Source organism: Rutidosis leptorrhynchoides, chromosome 3 (genome assembly GCF_046630445.1).
Source record: "Rutidosis leptorrhynchoides isolate AG116_Rl617_1_P2 chromosome 3, CSIRO_AGI_Rlap_v1, whole genome shotgun sequence".
Lineage (NCBI taxonomy): Eukaryota > Viridiplantae > Streptophyta > Magnoliopsida > Asterales > Asteraceae > Rutidosis > Rutidosis leptorrhynchoides.
The window spans coordinates 440,470,620-440,498,324 of NC_092335.1; the positions used below are offsets into that span (position 1 = coordinate 440,470,620).

The window sequence follows — 27,705 nt, forward strand, 5'->3', positions numbered from 1 at the left end:
GAAGAGAGCTCTGATACCACTGTAAATGTTCAAGAATAGAATAGAAATCTATACTTGAAAGATTAAGGTAGCAAGACTTTGTTGCTAAAGATTAAATTAGCAAGACTTTGATGCTAAAGATTAAAATAGCAAGACTTTGTTGCTAAGTAGATTAGAATACATAATAAAAGTGTAGAATAGAAATAATTTGAAGGTTGGTTATATTATTTGAAGATTTGTTATCTTTTACAACTCTTGATTACAACTCCTATTTATAGGCTACAAAAAAACTAACTTTCTTAACCTCTAAGAAAACTTAATAGGTAAGTATCACGAATATCGATAATTACTTAACAACTAAGGATACTAAAATATCTATGTATCCTTAATGGATAAGAATACTTAATGGATAAGAATCCTTAATGGATAAGAATACTTAATGGCTAAGTATTCTTAATGGATAAGAATCCTTAATGGATAAGAATACTTAATGGTTAAGTATCCTTAATGGATAAGAATACTTAAAGACTAAGAATACTTAATAGCTAAGAAAACTTAATAGCTAAGTTTTCTTAGTAACTAAGTTTACATAACATAAGACAAATGTCTAATAACAATCTTAGATACACTAACACGTATCTCGTTCTAAACGATAAGTGACACTAACGGTCATAAAAACATTCGAGGATCAAGTTAAGTGATTAAGCACTTAATAACACGTCGTAAGGTATTAACGAAAGTAATTAACATGAATAGTGATCCCAGAATATAATATAGCTCAGTACACACAAATACGCAGTTTCGTGAAAGTAATAAGTATAAATACAAGTCGAAAAAGTCAATCTGCCTTTAGACGATCTGAAGTTTTTATTTATACGTCTTTCATGATTTAAAACCTTAAACACATGATTGATTGATGTATTCACTAGGATGCTGTCAGATAATACCATTTAATACCACCTCCATGATAGCCTTATAAATCATTATACCGCCGTATCGATATAAGGTAGCTTGACGTGACTTAGACTTGGTAGATTTATTTGGTCAAAGTTGTCAAAAGTCCTATCTAGTCGGTCCCACTTTTCTAATGTTGTTGTCTGGTTTTGGTTTTGGGAGGTTGTCAAAGCGTTCACCGACGAAGACAGGGAAAGATTGCCGCAATTTGTTACGGGCACATCAAAGGTATGTTGACGTGACTTTCATCATAATATATAATATAGAATGTTCACATAAGTTGTTAATCTTTAACTATATCTAAAAAAACTTAAAGGTAACATTTTGTTACTTTGAGATTTCAAACCTTCATTAGAATAAAATCTATCATATACATATTTATGATATGATATACGAACACATCAATTTTCGCTGTCATAATTCTATAACTTTTATAAATGAAGCGGTGTGATGTAATGCATGTTTTATTTGTGTATTTTGCTTAGGTTCCACAAAATGGCTTTAAAGCATTGGAAGAGAAGCCTAAAATTTACAAATTTGTTGGGGATCCAAAAAACTGCCATATGCCAACACTTGGTTGCTTATTTATTTTTCCTTTTTATTCCTTTTATGTTTATATATCTAGTTCACAATTTTGTTTAACTTTGTTATTTTTCAGCATCAACAACATAAGTGTTATTGAATACTCGTCAAAAGAAGAGCTTCAGAGCGATTATTATATTAGTGAAGGTTTTAGGTTTGAATAGTCATATGTTCTGCGGTTTCTGAATCACCAATAACAGTTTTGGCGACTTCTATGTTACCTGGATGTATATCACTCGCATTTTTGATAGCTCATAACTGTTAGAACGTCTTTTGCTATTCGTGAGGTTAGTGAAGGTTTTGGGCTTGAATAGTCATACATGCTGTTCTGCTAAACGATGTGGTTTCTGAATCACCAGCAAGTCAATCATTCACATTTTTGATAGCTCGCGACTGTTGGAACGTCTTTTAATAGAAAATAATTTCACATAACTAAGAACAGGTTAAATGGTGAAATTTTAGTTTACTGTTTTTTGGACATATTCAACCCATTTTACCAGTTCCTATATTCCAAGTTTTAAGTTTTCCTTATCCATTTGGCTGACTATTTACGGTACAATTTCAACCAGAAAGCGTTTCTACCTACTCCATTTATAGAGTCAGGCGTTTTGTGAATATCAAATGCATGTGTGTTTGATAGGATACTGTGTCGAGGGTTCCCTTCTTTTGGTGTCCGAGTACATTGAAAATGGAAACTTAAGTCAGCATTTGCTTGGATCAGGTCAACTAAGTTTGGATACAAGGGCCATAAGACTGTTTTTAACCGTGACAGTGACGCCAAATGTAAGTGATGTAGTTTTTGGTGATGTGGTAAGGTCAAGAGATGAAGTTTTTTTAAAGAGGAGTAAATCTGAGTGTTGAATTGTGGTGGTGATGTGGTAAAATATTATTGGTATTTGGTATAAAATATATTAATTAACAATATATAAAAAATATGTGGCGAAATCTGATTGGCTGAACAAATTTGATACACCTTTACTCTTTCATCGAATTTTGTGACTAACGCCCGAGGCGTCAAGGGTCTCAAAAAAGTTGCCAAGTGGGATGACTGAAGATGCCTTACGAATAGCCTAATAGTGAATACGTTGAATATTTTAGATCTACTAATTATGGCTTTGACCAAATAATCCCAACTTTGACTTGTGGATCACCATTGACCAAGTTGCCACATCTCATTTTTTTTAAATCAAGTTATCATGTCACCATCAGTTACAGATGGCTCAACTAGCAAAAGCTTGTACATAGAGGAGGCCGGAGGGGGAGCAAAGTGATCGACCGCTCAGGGCCCATGATTTTTTAGGGCCCATCTTTTTTATATATACAGACATAATCGGAGATTTGAGAAATAGGAGAACTAGGAAAACTCAAATGAAGCAGCGAAGACAAAGCACAATAGGCTCAAAAATAACAATTAAGGCTCCAGAAATAAAAGAAATTAAAGTCCACTAGCATTCAAGTAAAGTTGAAGGAGATTTTTTAAATAGTTTATAATATTCGTTAGGGCCTAGGGGCATTTTTTTTCAAATCGTTCAGGGCCCTTAAATTTTAGGAACCGGCTGTACATATGAAAATCCTCAATTAATGTCCAAGCATGAGATCCATTGTGGTTGTAATGACTCTCTTCATCCACCGAAGACTGAGACGTTGGTTCCTTGTAAAAACCAAACTCTTGTGAGCCTCTTGTCAGGCTGATAGTTAACAAGAAGATGCCATCACTTTTGTTTGTTCCTCATTTTTTCTTCTGATTTTTTTAGCAGTGTGCAAAGTGTAATGTAAGTGTATCAAGGTTCTGTAAGAAATCATGTATGTATTTGTGATTTTATGATGTAGAGTATTGCTTGTTTTGAAGATTATCAAAAAAAATACAAGTACATCATATCTTTTATATTTATATTTAATTTATACATAATGTAATGTAATATGAAGGTTCAGAACTTTGTATCTTCTGAGAGGTTAACCGTTGTATTTAATTATCTATCTAGTATAATTATAATTATGCTTAATATACTATAATCCTTCTAATGACGTACGTCACGCCATGCAACGTCATGTGACTGCTTGCGTGACGCATGACGTCCATCACACGAACCTGATGGGAACCTAATGCTGTGTCACGTGGAACACACGTGATGTCCAGTGCAACGGTCAACTCACATACTCAAGTTAGCGTCACGCGATTGATAGCGTGACGTACTTACAAGGTTGACCTGGTATTGTTGAACTAGACTACATCCCTACATTTCAGTAACGTGGAGAACGTGGAGAACGTGGAGTAGGTTGTAGGCATGATTAGAAGGTTCTAGTGGTAGTTACAGATCGTGGGTGCTATTATGGCGGTTATCATGCATAACCGTCAATTATCAATCTATAAATAGCACCCCCATGCCTCATTTGAAGGCTAATCGACCAACTGATCAATTCACACGCACTAACCTTCTTCTGTAGCTTACCTTGGAGGCTCGAAAAAAGACAAACAACACCATCACATCCATATCCCCTTTAACCGTAGGAACCCCTTCCAAAGGTTAAACTCTCTTTTCAACTCACTTGCACTCAGACCGAATAAATTTGGTTTGATCATTTGGCGCCATCCGTGGGACCCGATTGATTAACGCTTTTGTAGCAAGATGACAGAAGGTTCCAACCCACCACCTACTACCAACACCGGCAAAGAACCTTATGACCCTTTCAAACCTAATGACGATAGCACTTACGAGACTCCAAATGATTCCATTAAGGGCACCCGTTTGCAGTTCGATGATGACGAGAAGTGTAAGACCCAAATATTTATTGTACATAATGTATTTATGGTGTACGATGCGCGTATGAAGTGTACGAAGCATGTACGTGTTGCTTGCTCGAACGTCGAAGGAAACTGGACGTTGTCTGAAGTGACAAGGTGTGTAGGTATCTTTTCAACCCCAAATAAAGTTTGAGTTGATGTTTCAAAGCCTCACCATTGGAAAGAAAATCTTATTACGTTTCCAACGATATTTGATTCATCGAAAACGGAGCTACGTTCAAAAATGTATGGCCAAAACAAGTTTCTGAAAACTGACCTGTAGGTTGGAGCGGCGCTCCACCATTTGGAGCGGCGCTCCGAAGGCGTCTGATGCGTTTTTTCAGCATTTTAAAGTGTTTAAATGAGGGGTATTATAGTCCTTTTGCATATGGACGGTTTTAGGCCACAAAATGCAGTTTGGGGGACTCATTCACATCCACAATCCTATCCATATCCTCTCTTCTTCATCCCCAAATTTTAGAGTGAGAAACAAGTGAGAGAAAGCTTGGATTGTGAAGGAGGAAGCTTGAGTTCATCAAATTGAAGCTCATTTCTTGTGTTGTGGTTGTGCTAGCTTCGTTTTCTTCAAAAGGTAAAACCCTAATTCGGATTTAGTTGTGTTAATTCGTTTATGATGCTAGGGTTTGTGTTAAAGTGGATGTAAACCCCATTTCTTGGAAGTTTGGGGTAAATGGGTTAAGTTTTGGTGTAAGAACCCTAATATTGGTGGGTTTAGGGTTGGATGATGATGTTGTTAGTTTGTAAACTAAATTTGTTGATGAAATCACTAGCTAACTTGGATTGTTAGTGATTAGGGGTGTAAACTTGCAATTTGGTGTTTTGACTAGTTTTTAGGTCAAAATGAGTTTTTGTGTAAATGTTGATCTAAAATGCATCTAAAGCCTAAAAGAGGTGTATTTAGGTATTTCGGGAACGTGGGAAGTGTGACAACCCGGAAATTTCCAACCAAATTTAAACTTTAATCTTTATATGTTTCCGACACGATAAGCAATATTTGTTAAGTTAAATTTCAAGAATTTTAAACTATGTTCATACATTCATTCAACCTCGACCAAGTTCCAACGATTCACGAACCATTAAACGAATATGATTATATATGTATATGTGTATATATATTATAACTTGAAACGTAAACAAAATATTAGATTAAATACTTTATATGATTGTATCTGTTTCAAAATATTTATCAATGGAATTAGAAGATAAGATCAAATGATTGAATTATCAGATATATTGAATTATGATTACAAGTCTCTGTTGAAAGGCCCACGTTGATTTGAGAAATCTTTCCATTTTAACAATATTTGGAAAATGGTAAAGTGATTTATAAATAAGAACAAATTGTCAATCATTGAGAACTAGACAAAGGATAGTGGAAGATTGAATCTCATAAAGACTCGATTGATCTATTTAGTTTCAAACGTACAAAAACGTTTTCAGTTTAAAAAGAACTTTATTATTAAAACGTATATAACTTTTATAAATATCTAGAACCAATTTTGACAACTCATTACTTAACTAGTATGATAAAGATAACGATATTTATATTTTATTTTATTAAACTATTTAAATTAATATTATATATATTTATACGCGTATTATACGTACATAGTTTTATACTTTTACTATACTTAAACTTTACCTCTACTTTATTTTTACTTTACTTTAACTTTAATAATTCACTTTAATAATTCATACTTTAATAATTCACTTTAATAATTCATACTTTAATAATTCACTTTAATAATTCATACTTTAATAATTCACTTTAATAATTCAAAAATCTATTATAAATAGAATTCATTAGGTTTCATTATTTCATAGAAACTTGAAAATATTTTTCTCTAAACTCTCTCAATCGATTTACATATATATATTTACTCCGTATTATTTCAAGATATTATTAGTATACATAAAATATTACGACGGAGTGCTGTCCGAGTGATTTCGAAATTGTTTTTTGAGTAGGATAGGATTAAGGAAATTATGGGTTATAGCTATGGAGGTGATTGAGTATGGTTCATGGGTATGCTCGTGAGGTCAATATAGTGTTTATCATTTCCGTTGCGTCTACGTACCTTTCCTGCAATATTGAATATCAATATTGATACGTGAGTACTCATAATTTAACTTTTACATACTAATAGTGTATCCCTGACTAATGCTCGAGTATTTAGGATTATGCATGCTTGTACTTTTGATATTGCCCTTAGACAGGTTAGGTTGAATCTTGAATTAGTTACACTTGCGGTTGAGATAAGGTATAAGATATGCATGTCCTTGGAAAGCTAGCGAAAAATTAAGAACTTTTCCTTTAGATATCGAATGGTTTCGATGAACGGATTAGAAGTTATAATCAATTGAATTTTCGATATTTTTATTAAAAATGATTATTATTATCGTCGTTCTAGTTTTATCTTATTATTATCATTAATATTATCTTTATCAATAAAAGGAATTTATCATTAAAAATTTTTATTTTTTTATTATTACTATCGTTATTATCGTTAAAGTTATAATTAGTATTATTATTATTATCCAATTATTATTATTATTATTATTAGTATTATTATTATTATTATCATTATTAATATATATATCATTATTTAAAAATGGTTATTGTTATTGTTATTATTATTATTACTATATTATCATTAAGATAATTATTAGTATTATCGTTAATAATGTTATAGTAACTATCATTATTAATATTAGTGTAATTAAAACAAATATTTGTAACACCTAATTATTTTGATTACTATTATTATCATTATTATGAACACGATATAAAAGACGATTAAAAGCTATTAAACGAAACGATTAGGAAATAATGAGTAAGAGTATCATGATAAAATTAAAATATTATAAGATATTGATTTAGATAAAATTATCGTTCTTATTATTTTTAGCATTACTATTATTATTAAAAGTATCGTTAGTATTAAAACTATCATTTTAACAAAAATTATCATTTTAATAGAAATGTCATTGTTACTATAAAATATTATTATTATTATTATTTTAAATAGAATTATTATTTTAAAGATAATATTAAAAATTATCGTAAATATTAAAGTTATCATAATTAAAATTATCGTTTTATCATAATGTCATCTTAGTAATTATAAATATTGATATTTTTATAATAATGATTATTATTACAAAAATAATACAACTTTTACTTACTATCATTATAGATATTATTTTATCAAATAAATATGTGATACAAACATATTTTACTACGTGTAATAACTTACTTTAATAATACCTATCATATTATCTTTATGATATTAAATGAACCTGGCCTATAAATTTTATTACTTAATATATATAAAAGTATATTTTATTATATAAATTTAATATAAAATTTTATTTATTAATAAATAAATTATATTATTTACTCTAATAAATCTTTTAAAAATATTTAAAAATATAAAACGACGATATTTAAACTATATATTAATCATGTATAGATTTTTGGAAATTATTTTGAGTCAAATTTACTTTTGTTGACTTTTACATATTAGTCTCGAGCATTAGGATTGTGGTACACTATGACTTGACCTAATTTGTTAGACAAATATTGACCAACACATAAATATATATAATTAATTTAGGTTCGTGAATCCGAGGCCAACCTTGCACTTGTTCAATGACGTTATATGTATTTTTACTACGAAATACAGTATGGTGAGTTTCATTTGTATTTTTACCCTTTATATTTTTGGGACTGAGAATACATGCGCTTTTATAAATGTTTGACAAAATAGACACAAGTAATTGAAACTACATTCTATGGTTGAATTATCGAAATCGAATATGCCCCTTTTTATTAAAGTCTGGTAATCTAAGAATTAGGGAACAAACACCCTAATTGACGCGAATCCTAAAGATAGATCTATTGGGCCTAACAAACCCCATCCAAAGTACCAGATGCTTTAGTACTTCGAAATTTATATCATGTCCGAAGGAGGATCCCGGAATGATAGGGGATATTCTTATATGTATCTAGTTAATGTCGGTTACCAGGTGTTCACCATATGAATGATTATTTTTGTCTCTATGCATGGGACGTATATTTATGAGAACTGGAAATGAAATTCTTGTGGTCTATTAAAATGATGGAAATAAATGATTATGATAAACTAATGAACTCACCAACCTTTTGGTTGACACTTTAAAGCATGTTTATTCTCAGGTGTTAAAGAAATCTTCCGCTGTGCATTTGCTCATTTTAAAGATATTACTTGGAGTCTTTCATAGTATATTTCGAAGAACGTTGCATTCGAGTCATTGAGTTCATCAAAGATTATTATTAAATCAATTTATAGTTGGATAGTGGATATTATGAAATGGTATGCATGCCTGTCAATTTTCGATGTAAAGAAAGTTTGTCTTTTAAAAACGAATGCAATGTTTGTAAAATGTATCATATAGAGGTCAAATACCTCGCAATGTAATCAACTATTGTGAATCGTTTATAATGTATATGAACGGGTCCTTTCAGTTGGTATCAGAGCGGTGGTCTTAGCGAACCAGATCTGCATTAGTGTGTCTAACTGATAAGTCGATATGATGCATTAGTGAGTCTGGACTTCGACCATGTCTGCATGTCAAAAGTTTTGCTTATCATTTTGTGTCGAAAATTAACTACTTATCATCCTCAGGAAATTACCTGCTTATCATTTTTAGTCTAAGACACGTCTTGCTGCATTGATTGCATGAATAGTGTATAGACAAAAATTCATATCTTAGCATATCTGCTAAATCATATCTTATCGTATCTGTTACTTTAAACTTTGCCTGACATATCCCGCAAAGTCCTCCGTAATCTACGAAATCTTTTGATCTATATATATATATATATATATATATATATATATATATATATATATATATATATATATATATATATATATATATATATATATATATATATATATATATATATATATATTCTATGTAATTAGAATACCATCCGTTAGCCAAAATCATTTCATATCAAAAAAAAAAAAAAAATCCTTTATCCAATCGTACGAAATGGAATTCGTCATCAGTTCAAGTCACTCAGATTCCGAAATGGAATCCCATTCAAGCTCCGAAAGCAGTGTGACCGGAATAGATCAACCAATCAGTCATCACCTATTCTGGATGAATTGGGGATGGGTTCGTAGCCTCCTCAATCATTGGAGACAAGAAGAAGGTGATCCTTTCCATCCACCACATTGCCCTCTTGACGAAGAACCTGAAGCACTTACCGGCGAACCTGTCCGAAACACCATTTTCTCGCTCATTTCCAGAGTATCTCGTCACGATTATATATTACATCAAATTTTAGATTTTATTTATCCGCTCGTCCGAACCGACAATCACCCCGGTGTAATAGAAGAAGTCAACGAGCTTCGCGCTCGGGTAGTGGCTTTGGAGAATATGGTGCAGAGATTACAAACACCAGCAGCAGCATCAGCAGCATAACTAGTACCACCATCATCAACGCCAACAGTACCATTACCACCTCCAACCACAACCGCGTCGTAAACCTCAACTTCACAATCTGTCCCACGAGCATCAACGTCATACGCACCATAGATACCAAGGAGTACCAACAACAATAACTGACGAAGTATTAATTCATAACTTCATTGGAGAAACATTCCGCGGTGATTATGTAATCTCTAAAGTCTTAGAGATTATCTAATCTAGCCCTAACCATAAATCAGTTAAGCAAACCAAAATGATAGAAGGAAGAGTAGAAACCCTGACAAAAATGGTGTGTGATTAACAAGCTATACTTGCTTTACCAACATCATCAACAGTACCGTCAGCGTTACCAGCATCGTCAGTACAGTCAACATCCGAATCAACAACACCGATAACATCACAAACTCCGTCAGTTCAAGAATCACTGTGGACATCATTACGAATCAATAACGTGTATATTGTATCAACGAGTTATGAAGAATTAACTCATTCCCTCTAAAGAAATTATATGTATATATATATATATATATATATATATATATATATATATATATATATATATATTTTGAAATAAATCTTTCCGTGCTAAGCTATTGTGTGTGAATCTTAACTACTCGGTTAATTCATATTACAAATATGCAATAATGTACGTCCTTCGGCCGCAACTTAACCAGCGTTAACTACAATCTCTGTTGCAATTCAACAAATTCCAATTCATAATAAATCAAGTATATATTTGATTTTACACTTTCATCATCGATGTACCCGAAACTTTTCAGATAACATCATTCGTACTTTGCGAAATTCACAAGAATTCCACGAACCGAACATCATACATCAACAAATAACGAAGTATTGATTCATAATTTCAATGTCATTAAAGAAATACTGCGTAAAAGTTATGTACTTTTTAAAGCCTTTAGGGATTATTCAATTCTAGTTTCAACCGTAAATCAAATGAGTTTAATTTAACATTAACTCATTAAATCTATGTTACATCTGAAGAAAATATACATATATATATTTTTATAAAGACTGTAATAAAATTCTTTTGTACAAAATATTAATTGTGAAATTTTTTTTTAACGGGTAGGTAATACCCGAGAGATATATAAATTCACAATTAATATGTTACATTCTTCGAATCTGATTCAGCAAATCATCCATTATACTCCCTACTTTCACAACAATATACATTCTTTTATAGAAATCAAAACAACCATACTCATTCAAAATTTAATTACATATTCTGATTTTGAAATCTCAAAATTCAACTTGAGATATGACCAAAATCATCACTCTTAGATCCTTACATCTTTCACAAGCTATATTTTGACTTCAAAACTGTGTTAGAATATCAAATGTATGTTAACGATTACAATCTGTGTTCAAACCCTTCGAAAATTTCTGAAGACACTTCGAATGATGAGCAATCGAGATGATGATCCAACCACATGTTACCCACAGTTATGTACCGAAAAACTCTTGAAACCAAAGTAAAAGTTTAAACAACGTATCCGCGTCAGATTCTTTGGCATTTATTAGCAAAAATAACTTTGCGACTCCTATTCAAAGTAGCCAGTTTTGTCACAGCTCCAGCAAGTCAACTTCGACTTTTCAGTCAGACTAACCTTATTATAACCTTGAGATATACACCATCGTTACCAGGGAACCTTTTACATTCCGCCACATTATTAGCAGATGTACTAACAACTTCATTACCCTTTGACTTTAGCCTCTCCAAAAAGTCATTATAATTATTCATTGAAACCCCATCATTTACTCATTCGCATCTTGTAATGAGAATTGCCATACGAATCATTAGGAATTAGCAATCAGTATTTTGAAATCTCGCAGCATGTCTACGCCAACAGTTATATGTGTATATATAACGTCTATCTTCTGGACTTAATTTGAATGTGAAGTTTCTGAAAAACACTCCGAACTACGAATTGGTTCTCCGAAAATGGAAAAAAAAATGCTGATGAAGCAGCAAAAACTATAAACGACTTTAAATGGTAAAAGCTGGATGATAATGATGAAGTGTACTGGCAAAGCGCAGAAAAATAGAAGTTTTGGAACTGGAAAACGGATTGAGCAAAGTAGGAAGGAGGCTGTGGACAAATTATAAAGACTGAACCTGACTTCAAAGGATCCAAATGATTCAGTACCTACTGAAGTCATTAATGAATACCTTGCTCCTGACTCTAAACCCCTGCGGACAATATTCTTCATCATCCTCTGATATTAGAAATTCTAAAATATCATCATATCTTTCATTATAAATATCCTCCATATTTCTGAAGATATTTTCTTAATTTTTCTTATTTGAAATCATTTACCTCTTCGCGCTATCTGTATTACATCATAAAAGAAACTATTTTAGTTTCTAAATTCTGAAACATTCAAGTTTAAAATAGGAATATTTTGAAGTAGTGTTGGGAACTGAAGCATGAATTAATATAATATAATGACACTTGATCAATGTGATTATATTACAGTAAGTCATGCTGAGTTTCTAAATGGAACGTGATGATTCACAGATCATAACATCATCATGTGCCATGTTATATGACTCTTGTATTCTATTTAACCTCTAAAATATCAAGAAAATATTTCTTGATGATTCGGCCTTTTCCAAGGTATTCTAGTAATTTGACAAGTCAAGATTGTGCCATCACAATTTCCTTCCTAGAACACTAACAATGTTCATTCTGAAATTCATATCTGTGAATTCTGGACCATTACAAGCGGTGCTTAATCGCAAGAAGAAGAAACGAAAGGACAAAACTCCGAAATAGAAATTGGGGTATAAATTGCAGCAAATAAAAGAGAGCATTAACTATGAATGATAATGATTATAGAAGACAGAAGCAGAGACTTTGAAATATAAGGGAACATATAAAGCCCAACGAAAAACCAGAAATTATAAACCATATATATCGATGCATATAGCAATATAAAGACACGGGAGAACTAGAAACACTATAAACCCAAGAGTATAGTAGAAGTAAATAGATTCTTTCGGCGGTAGATGAAAAAGAAGAATGACCGATATGAAAGTTAGAAGTATATTGAGAATCAGAACTGGATGGAGCATATTGATGAATACTTTAAAATATGAGTTGAGGGGGAAAGAATAGAAGGTGATGAAACATGACTAGGAACTTAGAAATCAATAGATTTAACTCACACAATGGCGGAATAAGTGAATCAAACCCTCTAGTGAATAGGTTAAGTTTTTTTTTGATTAATTTAGTCAAACCACAACTAAATCAAGTGTGATTAGATCAACACCTAGAGCTATTATTCACCACATGGGTGATTTGGACTGAGAGAGAGAATCGGAGGAGCTCACTAGATCTGAGTGTGTGTAACAAATGAGAGGCTTAACCTAAAATGAAGAACATAAGACTTTATATACCCCTGCTGTTGACTCACCCATACGATTCATTCATCACACGTACGAGTTGGCTTCATCAGCCGTACGGGTGATCACTCACTCATGTCTTCTCATTTAGGTTGTAATTATGACTTAGCTCAGCATCAACCGTGCGTATGAGCTTGTCAGCCGTACTAGTGAGGCTTCACTCGTACGTCTGACTAAGTCTAACATAGTCAAACATCTAAATCTCGTTCCTGCAGTTCCTGTAACCACATACAAACACGGATAGGATAATAACGAGCAATCATGGTGGCCTGTAAACTGTTGTACCTGCAATGGACGTGGGTAGATGTCTAGGGACTTGCATAAAATGCATCAACAGAAGGTGTGAGTTGTAAGGAAATGAAGGAGGTGAATTTATAAGAAAATCTCCGAAAGAACAATTAAAATGGACGATCACATTTAAAGAGGATCCTAATTCCCTTGAGTACCGGAGAGTCAAATCTTATTAAGAAGATTTTCTTCAAATCCCTTAAAATCTAAGAATCAATCATATCTACGTCAAATGATAAGATGAATCTACACTTACTCATTTCACTCTTCTATGAAAACATACTTATTATCATTCACGACCTTTCCACTCAAATTTCGGGACGAAATTTCTTTAACGGGTAGGTACTGTGACAACCCGGAAATTTCCAACCAAATTTAAACTTTAATCTTTATATGTTTCCGACACGATAAGCAATATTTGTTAAGTTAAATTTCAAGAATTTTAAACTATGTTCATACATTCATTCAACCTCGACCAAGTTCCAACGATTCACGAACCATTAAACGAATATGATTATATATGTATATGTGTATATATATTATAACTTGAAACGTAAACAAAATATTAGATTAAATACTTTATATGATTGTATCTATTTCAAAATGTTTATCAATGGAATTAGAAGATAAGATCAAATGATTGAATTATCAGATATATTGAATTATGATTACAAGTCTCTGTTGAAAGGCCCACGTTGATTTGAGAAATCTTTCCATTTTAACAATATTTGGAAAATGGTAAAGTGATTTATAAATAAGAACAAATTGTCAATCATTGAGAACTAGACAAAGGATAGTGGAAGATTGAATCTCATAAAGACTCGATTGATCTATTTAGTTTCAAACGTACAAAAACGTTTTCAGTTTAAAAAGAACTTTATTATTAAAACGTATATAACTTTTATAAATATCTAGAACCACTTTTGACAACTCATTACTTAACTAGTATGATAAAGATAACGATATTTATATTTTATTTTATTAAACTATTTAAATTAATATTATATATATTTATACGCGTATTATACGTACATAGTTTTATACTTTTACTATACTTAAACTTTACCTCTACTTTATTTTTACTTTACTTTAACTTTAATAATTCACTTTAATAATTCATACTTTAATAATTCACTTTAATAATTCATACTTTAATAATTCACTTTAATAATTCACTTTAATAATTCAAAAATCTATTATAAATAGAATTCATTAGGTTTCATTATTTCATAGAAACTTGAAAATATTTTTCTCTAAACTCTCTCAATCGATTTACATATATATATTTACTCCGTATTATTTCAAGATATTATTAGTATACATAAAATATTACGACGGAGTGCTGTCCGAGTGATTTCGAAATTGTTTTTCGAGTAGGATAGGATTAAGGAAATTATGGGTTATAGCTATGGAGGTGATTGAGTATGGTTCATGGGTATGCTCGTGAGGTCAATATAGTGTTTATCATTTCCGTTGCGTCTACGTACCTTTCCTGCAATATTGAATATCAATATTGATACGTGAGTACTCATAATTTAACTTTTACATACTAATAGTGTATCCCTGACTAATGCTCAAGTATTTAGGATTATGCATGCTTGTACTTTTGATATTGCCCTTAGACAGGTTAGGTTGAATCTTGAATTAGTTACACTTGCGGTTGAGATAAGGTATAAGATATGCATGTCCTTGGAAAGCTAGCGAAAAATTAAGAACTTTTCCTTTAGATATCGAATGGTTTCGATGAACGGATTAGAAGTTATAATCAATTGAATTTTCGATATTTTTATTAAAAATGATTATTATTATCGTCGTTCTAGTTTTATCTTATTATTATCATTATTATTATCTTTATCAATAAAAGGAATTTATCATTAAAAATTGTTATTTTTTTTATTATTACTATCGTTATTATCGTTAAAGTTATAATTAGTATTATTATTATTATCCAATTATTATTATTATTATTATTAGTATTATTATTATTATTATCATTATTAATATATATATCATTATTTAAAAATGGTTATTGTTATTGTTATTATTATTATTACTATATTATCATTAAGATAATTATTAGTATTATCGTTAATAATGTTATAGTAACTATCATTATTAATATTAGTGTAATTAAAACAAATATTTGTAACACCTAATTATTTTGATTACTATTATTATCATTATTATGAACACGATATAAAAGACGATTAAAAGCTATTAAACGAAACGATTAGGAAATAATGAGTAAGAGTATCATGATAAAATTAAAATATTATAAGATATTGATTTAGATAAAATTATCATTCTTATTATTTTTAGCATTACTATTATTATTAAAAGTATCGTTAGTATTAAAACTATCATTTTAACAAAAATTATCATTTTAATAGAAATGTCATTGTTACTATAAAATATTATTATTATTATTATTTTAAATAGAATTATTATTTTAAAGATAATATTAAAAATTATCGTAAATATTAAAGTTATCATAATTAGAATTATCGTTTTATCATAATGTCATCTTAGTAATTATAAATATTGATATTTTTATAATAATGATTATTATTACAAAAATAATACAACTTTTACTTACTATCATTATAGATATTATTTTATCAAATAAATATGTGATACAAACATATTTTACTACGTGTAATAACTTACTTTAATAATACCTATCATATTATCTTTATGATATTAAATGAACCTGACCTATAAATTTTATTACTTAATATATATAAAAGTATATTTTATTATATAAATTTAATATAAAATTTTATTTATTAATAAATAAATTATATTATTTACTCTAATAAATCTTTTAAAAATATTTAAAAATATAAAACGACGATATTTAAACTATATATTAATCATGTATAGATTTTTGGAAATTATTTTGAGTCAAATTTACTTTTGTTGACTTTTGCATATTAGTCTCGAGCATTAGGATTGTGGTACACTATGACTTGACCTAATTTGTTAGACAAATATTGACCAACACATAAATATATATAATTAATTTAGGTTCGTGAATCCGAGGCCAACCTTGCACTTGTTCAATGACGTTATATGTATTTTTACTACGAAATACAGTATGGTGAGTTTCATTTGTCTTTTTACCCTTTATATTTTTAGGACTGAGAATACATGCGCTTTTATAAATGTTTGACAAAATAGACACAAGTAATTGAAACTACATTCTATGGTTGAATTATCGAAATCGAATATGCCCCTTTTTATTAAAGTCTGGTAATCTAAGAATTAGGGAACAAACACCCTAATTGACGCGAATCCTAAAGATAGATCTATTGGGCCTAACAAACCCCATCCAAAGTACCGGATGCTTTAGTACTTCGAAATTTATATCATGTCCGAAGGAGGATCCCGGAATGATAGGGGATATTCTTATATGTATCTAGTTAATGTCGGTTACCAGGTGTTCACCATATGAATGATTATTTTTGTCTCTATGCATGGGACGTATATTTATGAGAACTGGAAATGAAATTCTTGTGGTCTATTAAAATGATGGAAATAAATGATTATGATAAACTAATGAACTCACCAACCTTTTGGTTGACACTTTAAAGCATGTTTATTCTCAGGTGTTAAAGAAATCTTCCGCTGTGCATTTGCTCATTTTAAAGATATTACTTGGAGTCTTTCATAGTATATTTCGAAGAACGTTGCATTCGAGTCATTGAGTTCATCAAAGATTATTATTAAATTAATTTATAGTTGGATAGTGGATATTATGAAATGGTATGCATGCCTGTCAATTTTCGATGTAAAGAAAGTTTGTCTTTTAAAAACGAATGCAATGTTTGTAAAATGTATCATATAGAGGTCAAATACCTCGCAATGTAATCAACTATTGTGAATCGTTTATAATGTATATGAACGGGTCCTTTCAGGAAGTGGTCTCGTTAGTCTTGGACTTTCGAGTATCGTTAAAAGTGCAAAAAGACGTAGATTGCACTTTATGTCAATTTGGGCGGGTCGTGAGTCCAAATGGGGGATTGGTTGATCAAACCTTGTGCAAAATGTAATAGTGGGACATAATCACTATTCGATTGTGATTATGAGTGGTTCGGGTGAGATTTGACTTAGTCAAAGTTGGTCAAGTGTAAATAGTCAAAATTACACTTGTGATGTGTTAAGTCGAATAGACTTAAGTTGTAGCTTATTTGCATGTATGATTTGCGTAGGTGATATATGTGAAGTCGGTGGAAGAAGTTCAAGTTTACGAGTTGCACTTCTTCAAGTAATCGAGGTGAGTGGAATATTTATACATGTTTGTATGTGGTTTATTTACTCGTACGCGATATGGGCCTTAGGCGCCACATCGTGACTTATTGAGGCTATGGGTAAAGAGAACTACGAGTCGGTAGTGTCTCGTTAGGAGATTCACAAGTCGGTGAACCTCTTGGAGGTTCACTAGTCGGTGACCTCGTATGTATTGGCGGGTGATTCACAAGTCGGTGACACCCTATAGTGCTTCAGAAGTCGGTGACACTTATTGGTGGCGCTTCACAAGTCAGTGATGTCACATGGCGTTCACAAGTCGGTGACCCATAGATATTGGTGGGTAGTTCACAAGTCGGTGACACCCTTTGGTGATTCACAAGTCGGTGACACCTTATGATGAGTCATAAGTCGGTGGCATCTTACGAGTGAGACTCGATGTTATTGGTCGTCTACAAGTCGGTATTGCCATAGCGGGGAACGGTTTGTTATATTTATGCATTGTTGTGATTTTAGTATATTATTGTGACGATTTATATACTAACATTGTTGCTAGTCGTATGTTTGGTGTTGCTAGCTCGTTTATGCATTTTGTTTGCATGGTATTGTAAGTGGACGCGTGTAGGTAAATTACATATGTATATGTATAAGTATTGCATTCACTAAGCATTAGCTTACCCTCTCGTTGTTTACATTATTAGGTACGAAAGCGGATTTGGCAAGGGTATGCTCGGGATTTAGATGATTTTCCCCTTTTGATGCTTACTTGGATTACTTTTGGATTTGACCTAGGATTTGGGTAGTTTATCCCCAACATCATGCTCGTGGTCTTGTTGGAACTTAAACTCTTGTGTTCGAACTTGTATTTTGTACTTAAGGGGCAATTTGGGCATATGTGGGCCCGGGTTCGTAAAACTTATTTATTAATGGAACGTGTTAGTTTTACTTATATGATTGTGTTGTGAAAAGCGTTTTGTCTATTTACGTTGGGAAGTGGCCGAACATTTTCGTATTTGGGGACTTTTTGGACAGCGGGCTGCCAGACCCATTCTGCGCACCGCGCATGGGAATGGCGCGCCGCGCCACCAGCTGCACAAAGTTTTTTTTTTCAATTTTCCGCGTGGTCGTTTGTAATTTGGGTTGGGTTGTTACAAGTGGTATCAGAGCATGGTCTAAGGGATTTAGGAGACTTGAGATAGACGCCTAGACTTAGACTTTTGTGTGTGCTATTATGCGGGACTTGTAGGATTACGGGTCGGTTCGGGTTTTAGTTAGTGCCTTAGAGAATGGGTGAACTAGCTATGTATTGATTATGTTGTTATTAATCATGTTGTTTGCGTTGAATATCTAGCGAGATGGTTGTTGTATTCATGAGCTCGGCATGGCGTGTGAGCGTAATAATGCTTCGCGACCATTATTACGGTTGCAAGCCAAGTCATGCAAGTGATGTACAACAAGTATTGGACTAGATGGGATGCACGTGTAACATCCCGTGATTTTCCGTTAAATTTATTTTAACACCGTCTTTTTTTTTATATATATAATATCTTTCGTTATTCAAATTTGTATCTTTCGTTAACTAACGTTCATAATATTCTCGTTATCTAATTATAAAGTCATCCGTTACTCGAATGTTTTTAAAATATTCGTTGGGTTAATTCCCGCACCCGCTTTGAAACTCGAGGGACCGAGATTGCCAAATGGGCAAACTAGTTGACTAGGTCAACTAGTCAACCCACTTACCACATCCATTCATTTCATCTCCACCTCCCACCTTCATCCTCCTCTTTCCCTCTACTTCCCATTTTTGAACTCAAAACCCTCAAACATAAAATCATCATCTAAATCCGATTGGAGAAGCAAACATCAAAACAAATTACATTTTCGTGATCCTCTCTTCATCCTCTACATTTTGATACCAATATCATCAAGTTTGGGTAACATTTCTAAAACTCTAGATTTCTCTAAATTCGTGTTTTTGACTTGAAATGTTGTTAATTAGTGTCTATGGCTCATCGTGATGTCGTGTATGTAATTTGTATGCTCGATTCGTTGTTTTTGGTGTAACTAGTTCAATATGAAAATTTCTTGCTAAATCCTTGATTTTGGATGATCAAATGTTGTTAGATTGTTAAAGTGCATGTTTTAAAAGTGTTACTAGTATCATTAGCTTCGTTTTGATGTATAGGTTGATTAAGGAAACTCCAAGAACATGATTAGTGATTTTGTGAACTTGGATTAGGGTTTGATAAGCTTTACATGAACTTTTGATGCGTCAAATGCTATGAGATATTGTTGTTAAGTGTTTTGTTACAATGTGTGTTTGATCACCTTCAAAACGGCATATCACATGTGTGAATTGGATTCCCGAAACTTAAAATGCATTTGATGAACTTGAAACTTTGAAAATGGATTCTTAATGATCACTTGACGGAAAATTGGTTATTGAAATTGATGTTTTTGTTTGATGAAACGTATTTAGTTGTTTTCCTTGTCAAATTACCTTTCCAACGATATATAGTATGCATTTTGGATGTTTTCGGTTCATAAAATATGTTAATTTGAGTTTTGGTTCGTGACTTGGACCATTTTTCTGCAAACTGCATGTTTCCCAGGTATTGCGCGCCGCGCATATACCCGCGCGCCGCGCAGAATTAGAAATCCCAAATGTTTGCCTTCGTGGTTAAGTTCTGACCAGGATTTACACTTGGGTGCGCGCCGCGCAACCCATAGCGCGCCGCGCATATGCCCAGCTCATTTTTGTTTTTATTTTTCCTTTCACAAAATGTTTCCCGCTTAACCGTAACTCCGATTAACATGAAACTTGGCCATTCTGCTCATAAATGATTTCTCATCATGGGAAAATTGTCGGATACCCGACCCAACCCCGTTGACCTTGACTTTGACCAAGTTTGACTTTTAGTCAAACTTAACCAAACAATTATACGATCGTTCTAACATGCTTAGTTACTTGTATCGTGCATGTAACTTGACTAATTGATTCACATGCTACATAATCGAGTCGTAATGAGCCATAGGACTAATTGAACATCTTTGACCATTTGTGTTTACCGTTATTGATATAACCTATATGTTTAGGTCAAGACTAGCCTTGTCTTTGCACGCGTTTACTTGTTGAAGTACTTTTATAACTCTCGCACTCAAGGTGAGATCATAGTCCCACTCTTACTCTTTTTGAACTTACATTTGGGATGAGAAAACATAAACATTTCTTTTACTAAGTGAACACAAGTACAGGAAAACAAACATTCTACATACGAGTTTAGAACAAAATCCTCAATTCGATTATCATTAGTTACACTTGCCGGGTGTAAGCGAGAACTTATGTTGTATGGATCCATATGGGTTTGACAAACCCTCATTCAAACGGTTCGCTACCGTTTACGAATGAAATATATTTTCGAGAAACAGTGTATGTTCTAGCACTAAGTGATGGGGTTCAATGGAAGGAAATGTTAAGCATTGATAATTGGGTGCTCGTGAAACAAACTTTTGGAATGTATTACTATTATTTCATTGATGCAAATCTTGTGGTTCACTTGTACTTACTTACTTAAACCTATGATTTCACCAACGTTTTCGTTGACAGATTTCTATGTTTTTCTCAGGTCTTGCACGATATGTGATACATGCTTCCGCTCATTATTTGATACTTGCATTGGATGTCGAGTATACATGCATTTCATGGAGCGTCTTATGACTTTACTTTAAACCGTGTCGCCTAGATTTCATTTGTACTTATAACCTTGTAACTTAACTTTTGGTTGAACAATTCTTTTAAACTTTGGAAACAATCTTTATGTTGAAATGAAGGCGACATATTTTGGTCAAACGTTGTCATAAAGACTTATGACCAGGTAATGGGACCCATGTAGACGACGCCGTCACTTGACGATTTGTCGGGGTCGCTACAAGTGGTATCAGAGCCTTGGTTGTAGGGATTTAGAGTTCATTTGTGTCCACCCCGAGTCATAGGGTACATAGGTGAATCTAGACTACAACCGGCATATAGACTGAAGTAGGAATTATTTGACTAATTGTGCATTTATACTCGAACTCTTCTATCATATCTAACTCGTATTCGATCTTGATCGTACGTTGATAAATTTTGTTGATGCGCCACCTTGACTTTATGAAGTAATGTTAAATGCACATGAGAATCAGGGTAATATAATTTCCGGGATTATATTACGGTGATTCACATGGATGTTCCGACATTATGACATAGAGAATTTAAGGCGAGTCAAGGAAAATTTTCTCTCTATCCTTATTCCATGCCACGGTTAGTATTGTTGAAAATACTAACCAACGATATTCTTGTCTCATGAAGGAACAATGGCTCACCAAGGTCAACACAACACTCCTCTCGAAACTCTAGAACAAGCTCTTCAACGAATGATAACCACCGCCGTGGGTACGGCCATGGCCAATCACTTTTCTAACAACAACAATCATGGAGCCGGTAATTCAATCGAAGGTTGCTCCTACAAGAACTTCATGAAGTACAATCCTCCCACTTTCGATGGAACCGGGGGACCGGTTACTCTCACCCGATGGTTTGAACAAACAGAATCCGTTTTTAGCATAAGCGGTTGTCAGGACCAAGATAAGGTCAAGTTTTCCACCCTCACTCTTACCGGTATCGCTCTCTCATGGTGGAACACGTATGTACAATCAGTGGGTATTGATGAAGCCCTTACACTCTCTTGGACCGAATTAAGAGAAAGAATGATCACCGAATACTTCCCGCGCGATGAGACTCGAAGGCTCGAGCAAGGGCTAAGGAATTTAAGAACGGTCGGGAATGACCTCGGAGCTTATAATCAACGGTTTACCGAACTAGTCTCAATGTGTCCAAATCTCATGACTCCCGAATCCCTAAGAGTCGAACTTTACATGGATGGCCTCCCTAAGAGCATTCAACACGGGGTAATGGCATCCCAACCCACTAACCTACAAGAGGCTTTAACAAAGGCCCACCAAACTCTAGAAACGGTGAATGAAATGGAAGCACCGGTACGAATGGTCGAGAACCACCCGGGTAACAACAAAAGAAAATGGGAAGCCCCCCAATCGAGTAACTACAACAACAACTTTTCCAAGGAACCTCTCACCCCCGTCGGCAAGAAAAGTTATGCCGGGACACGACCTTTTTGCAACAAATGCCACAAGCATCATTTTGGTGAATGTGGCAAGCTAATTTGCCATCGGTGCCAAGGTAGTGGTCATATTGCCAAGTATTGTGGAAGTACCGCCCCCGTCACTCAAAAGGGGCCCGACGCACCAAAGCCGAGTATTTGCTACAAATGTGGCCAATCGGGTCATTTTAGGAATGAATGCTCAAAGAATAAAGCAAAAACCAACGCGCGCCGTTGAACTTACAACATCGACACCTAGGATGCCCGAGACGATGATGGACTAGTCACGGGTACGTTTCTTCACAACAAACCGTATATTTCATACTTATTCGATTCGAGTACCGTTAGACGTTTTATAACCAAGGATTTGACTCGTGCTCTTTATATTCCACCTCTTTCCCCCAGATACTACTTAGACGATTTAAGTGACCGACGGAAAAATATTGTGTGCCTATAAATTTTATCGGAGGATATGCGTTAAGAAATTGGACTCAACACCTATAGAACTAAGGAACTCAAAACCTATTCATTAAGGAGAAATTGTTGCCCTACATTTATGTATAGATTATTGTGAACTAAGTAACTTTCGGTTGGAAACCAATACTCTCTTCCTCGTATCCATTACCTCATGATTATTTGCGTGGATCCCGTGTATTCCAAATCGACCTCCGTTCTGGTTATCATCAATTGGGGGTTAAGTGAGACGATGTCTCCTAAGCCATTTTCCGAGCTCGCAACGTTAGTTGTAAATCCCTCTTAGTACCGTTTGACTTATTTAGGACTCCGTCCGTATTCATGAACCTCCTAAACCACGTATGCAACTTATCTAGACAAATCTGTTATCATATTTATAGATGACATCTTAACTTATTCAAGTAAAGAAGGCAAACGAACAACATCATCATCTTACGCTCGAACTTTGAGAAAAGAGCAACTCTATACCAAATTCTCCGAGTGAGAATTTCTGTTAAACGAAGTCAAATTTTCTAGACCATGATGTTAATGGTCAAGGCATTACAATCAATCTCGAAATCAAGCCACACATAATCATGAAACTCTCTCAACTCAGACTTGTATTCGTAAAATCTTAGATCTCGCCTGTTATCACCGAAGATTCATTTCTGACTTTTCTCGTGTTACCCGACTTTTAAACTCGTTAACTCACTAAGGGAAAACTTTAAACCTCTTCATGACTGAGCCTTGAACGTGATTCTTCACACAAACCTTCCTAGCTAAATTCGTATAGCACTAGATGGAACTCAAACATGGAAATATTTCTACTTGAACGCCGAAAGGCATACTCTCTCGACTCAAAATTAACGTAACAAAAATTCGTTATTTTGCACGAAGAATTCGAATACTAAACCGTAGATCCGATCAACTTTCTCGTCATCACGTACCACACACATACCTCTGTTATTTCACCGTTACTGTCTGATATTACTGGGATTTAAGATAACACACAATCCAACGATACTTCACTCTTCTTTGACTTAACGTCCTTGTGTTTCTGATAATCGGCCAACTATTATTCAACCCCGAACTATACAATTACGTGTACTATCTTGTTTCTCTTCCAGACTTCAATTTTCGACAACTAGAGGCGCGTTATGGCAACCTCGAGATGTAAGCTCATCCTATTCTCAGTCCTCATTTCACTCCTATCTTTATCGCTCGCATTTCCGTTTAAGGAAACTCCTTGTAACATTTCTCCATGGATAGAGAAACTCCTCACATTACATTAGTATTCGCCACGAGGGTGAATAGTCCTAACGAACATTTTTTTTTTGTGAACCCTAACTGACTTGTTCAAACATATCTTAAGAGATTCTATTCCAACACGGTGTATCCTTGTCAATTATCCCGTATCGAAATACTCGTTTCACTTCTGGTTTTACAAGAAACCTTGGAGACCGCTTAGACATGAGTACCGCGTACCACCCACAAACAGACGAACCGAACAAACGAACGATTTACGTCTTCGAAAGACATGTTTCAAACTTGCATGGTCGCTTTTAGTAGATCCCTCTTACAACAGTAGTTACCACTCGTGTGTTCACACGCACTTTCCGAAACCCTATATGACCGCTAATGTCATACCCCTATTCGTTGGACCAAAGCATGTGGCAAACAAAACACCGAATCTTAACTCATCCAAGAAACAACAATTGAGATAATCCAAGTCCGAGAAGGGCTCGAGACGACCCGTAGTCGCCCAAAAGAGTTATACCAAACTTAGATGAAAACCTCACAAATCCCAGTGTGTAACCGCGTAATATTGAGAAACCGCACCTTGGAAAGGTGTAATTCATTTTGGGAAATCGAGGAAGGTTATATCCGCAATATTGAACCTTTTGAAACCTTGGGGCGTATTGGAGCCGCTTCCTACCATTTAGAACGGCCGACTCAATTAAGTTTCCGTTTACCCTACATTTCGTGTAACAAACTTAGAAACGTGTCCTGCGGAACAGGAACGTGCAATCCTTCTAGATGCACCAACTATTGATGACAAACTCCTCCTCATAGGAAAAACCGGCTGAACTTGTGGATCGTAAAACCAAGCCCTAATACAACGTAACACCCCGACTATCCGGATTCGTGGAATGTCTAAGAAAGTACCTTCAATCATTCGTAGAGTTACTACACTAGGTCCCGAGTAAGAGACATCGACTATTACTTCCAACTAAATTTCGGGACGAAATTTCTTTTGAGGTGTGGATAATGTAACATCCCGTGATTTTCCGTTAAATTTATTTTAACACCGTCTTTTTTTTATATATATATAATATCTTTCGTTATTCAAATTTGTATCTTTCGTTAACTAACGTTCATAATATTCTCGTTATCTAATTATAAAGTCATCCGTTACTCGAACGTTTTTAAAATATTCGTTGGGTTAATTCCCGCACCCGCTTTGAAACTCGAGGGACCGAGATTGCCAAATGGGCAAACTAGTTGACTAGGTCAACTAGTCAACCCACTTACCACATCCATTCATTTCATCTCCACCTCCCACCTTCATCCTCCTCTTTCTCTCTACTTCCCATTTTTGAACTCAAAACCCTCAAACATAAAATCATCATCTAAATCCGATTGGAGAAGCAAACATCAAAACAAATTACATTTTCGTGATCCTCTCTTCATCCTCTACATTTTGATACCAATATCATCAAGTTTGGGTAACATTTCTAAAACTCTAGATTTCTCTAAATTCGTGTTTTTGACTTGAAATGTTGTTAATTAGTGTCTATGGCTCATCGTGATGTCGTGTATGTAATTTGTATGCTCGATTCGTTGTTTTTGGTGTAACTAGTTCAATATGAAAATTTCTTGCTAAATCCTTGATTTTGGATGATCAAATGTTGTTAGATTGTTAAAGTGCATGTTTTAAAAGTGTTACTAGTATCATTAGCTTCGTTTTGATGTATAGGTTGATTAAGGAAACTCCAAGAACATGATTAGTGATTTTGTGAACTTGGATTAGGGTTTGATAAGCTTTACATGAACTTTTGATGCATCAAATGCTATGAGATATTGTTGTTAAGTGTTTTGTTACAATGTGTGTTTGATCACCTTCAAAACGGCATATCACATGTGTGAATTGGATTCCCGAAACTTAAAATGCATTTGATGAACTTGAAACTTTGAAAATGGATTCTTAATGATCACTTGATGGAAAATCGGTTATTGAAATTGATGTTTTTGTTTGATGAAACGTGTTTAGTTGTTTTCCTTGTCAAATTACCTTTCCAACGATATATAGTATGCATTTTGGATGTTTTCGGTTCATAAAATATGTTAATTTGAGTTTTGGTTCGTGACTTGGACCATTTTTCTGCAAACTGCATGTTTCCCAGGTATTGCGCGCCGCGCATATACCCGCGCGCCGCGCAGAATTAGAAATCCCAGATGTTTGCCTTCGTGGTTAAGTTCTGACCAGGATTTACACTTGGGTGCGCGCCGCGCAACCCATAGCGCGCCGCGCATATGCCCAGCTCATTTTTGTTTTTATTTTTCCTTTCACAAAATGTTTCCCGCTTAACCGTAACTCCGATTAACATGAAACTTGGCCATTCTGCTCATAAATGATTTCTCATCATGGGAAAATTGTCGGATACCGGACCCGAACCCGTTGACCTTGACTTTGACCAAGTTTGACTTTTAGTCAAACTTAACCAAACAATTATACGATCGTTCTAACATGCTTAGTTACTTGTATCGTGCATGAAACTTGACTAATTGATTCACATGCTACATAATCGAGTCGTAACGAGCCATAGGACTAATTGAACATCTTTGACCGTTTGTGTTTACCGTTATTGATATAACCTATATGTTTAGGTCAAGACTAGCCTTGTCTTTGCACGCGTTTACTTGTTGAAGTACTTTTATAACTCTCGCACTCAAGGTGAGATCATAGTCCCACTCTTACTCTTTTTGAACTTACATTTGGGATGAGAAAACATAAACATTTCTTTTACTAAGTGAACACAAGTACAGGAAAACAAACATTCTACATACGAGTTTAGAACAAAATCCTCAATTCGATTATCATTAGTTACACTTGCCGGGTGTAAGCGAGAACTTATGTTGTATGGATCCATATGGGTTTGACAAACCCTCATTCAAACGGTTCGCTACCGTTTACGAATGAAATATATTTTCGAGAAACAGTGTATGTTCTAGCACTAAGTGATGGGGTTCAATGGAAGGAAATGTTAAGCATTGATAATTGGGTGCTCGTGAAACAAACTTTTGGAATGTATTACTATTATTTCATT

General features: G+C 33.8%; 1 protein-coding gene across 1 annotated transcript in view; it reads left to right on the top strand.

Moving 5' to 3' along the window:
- The first annotated feature begins 1,066 nt into the window (after positions 1-1,066).
- Positions 1,067-27,705, top strand: part of LOC139901513 (uncharacterized) — a 107,118-nt gene continuing 80,479 nt past the window's right edge. Inside the window, exons 1-2 of the mRNA XM_071884216.1 lie at positions 1,067-1,161; positions 1,419-1,509. Coding sequence (XP_071740317.1) covers positions 1,067-1,161; positions 1,419-1,509 — 186 coding nt within the window. The remainder of the gene's footprint in view (positions 1,162-1,418; positions 1,510-27,705) is intronic.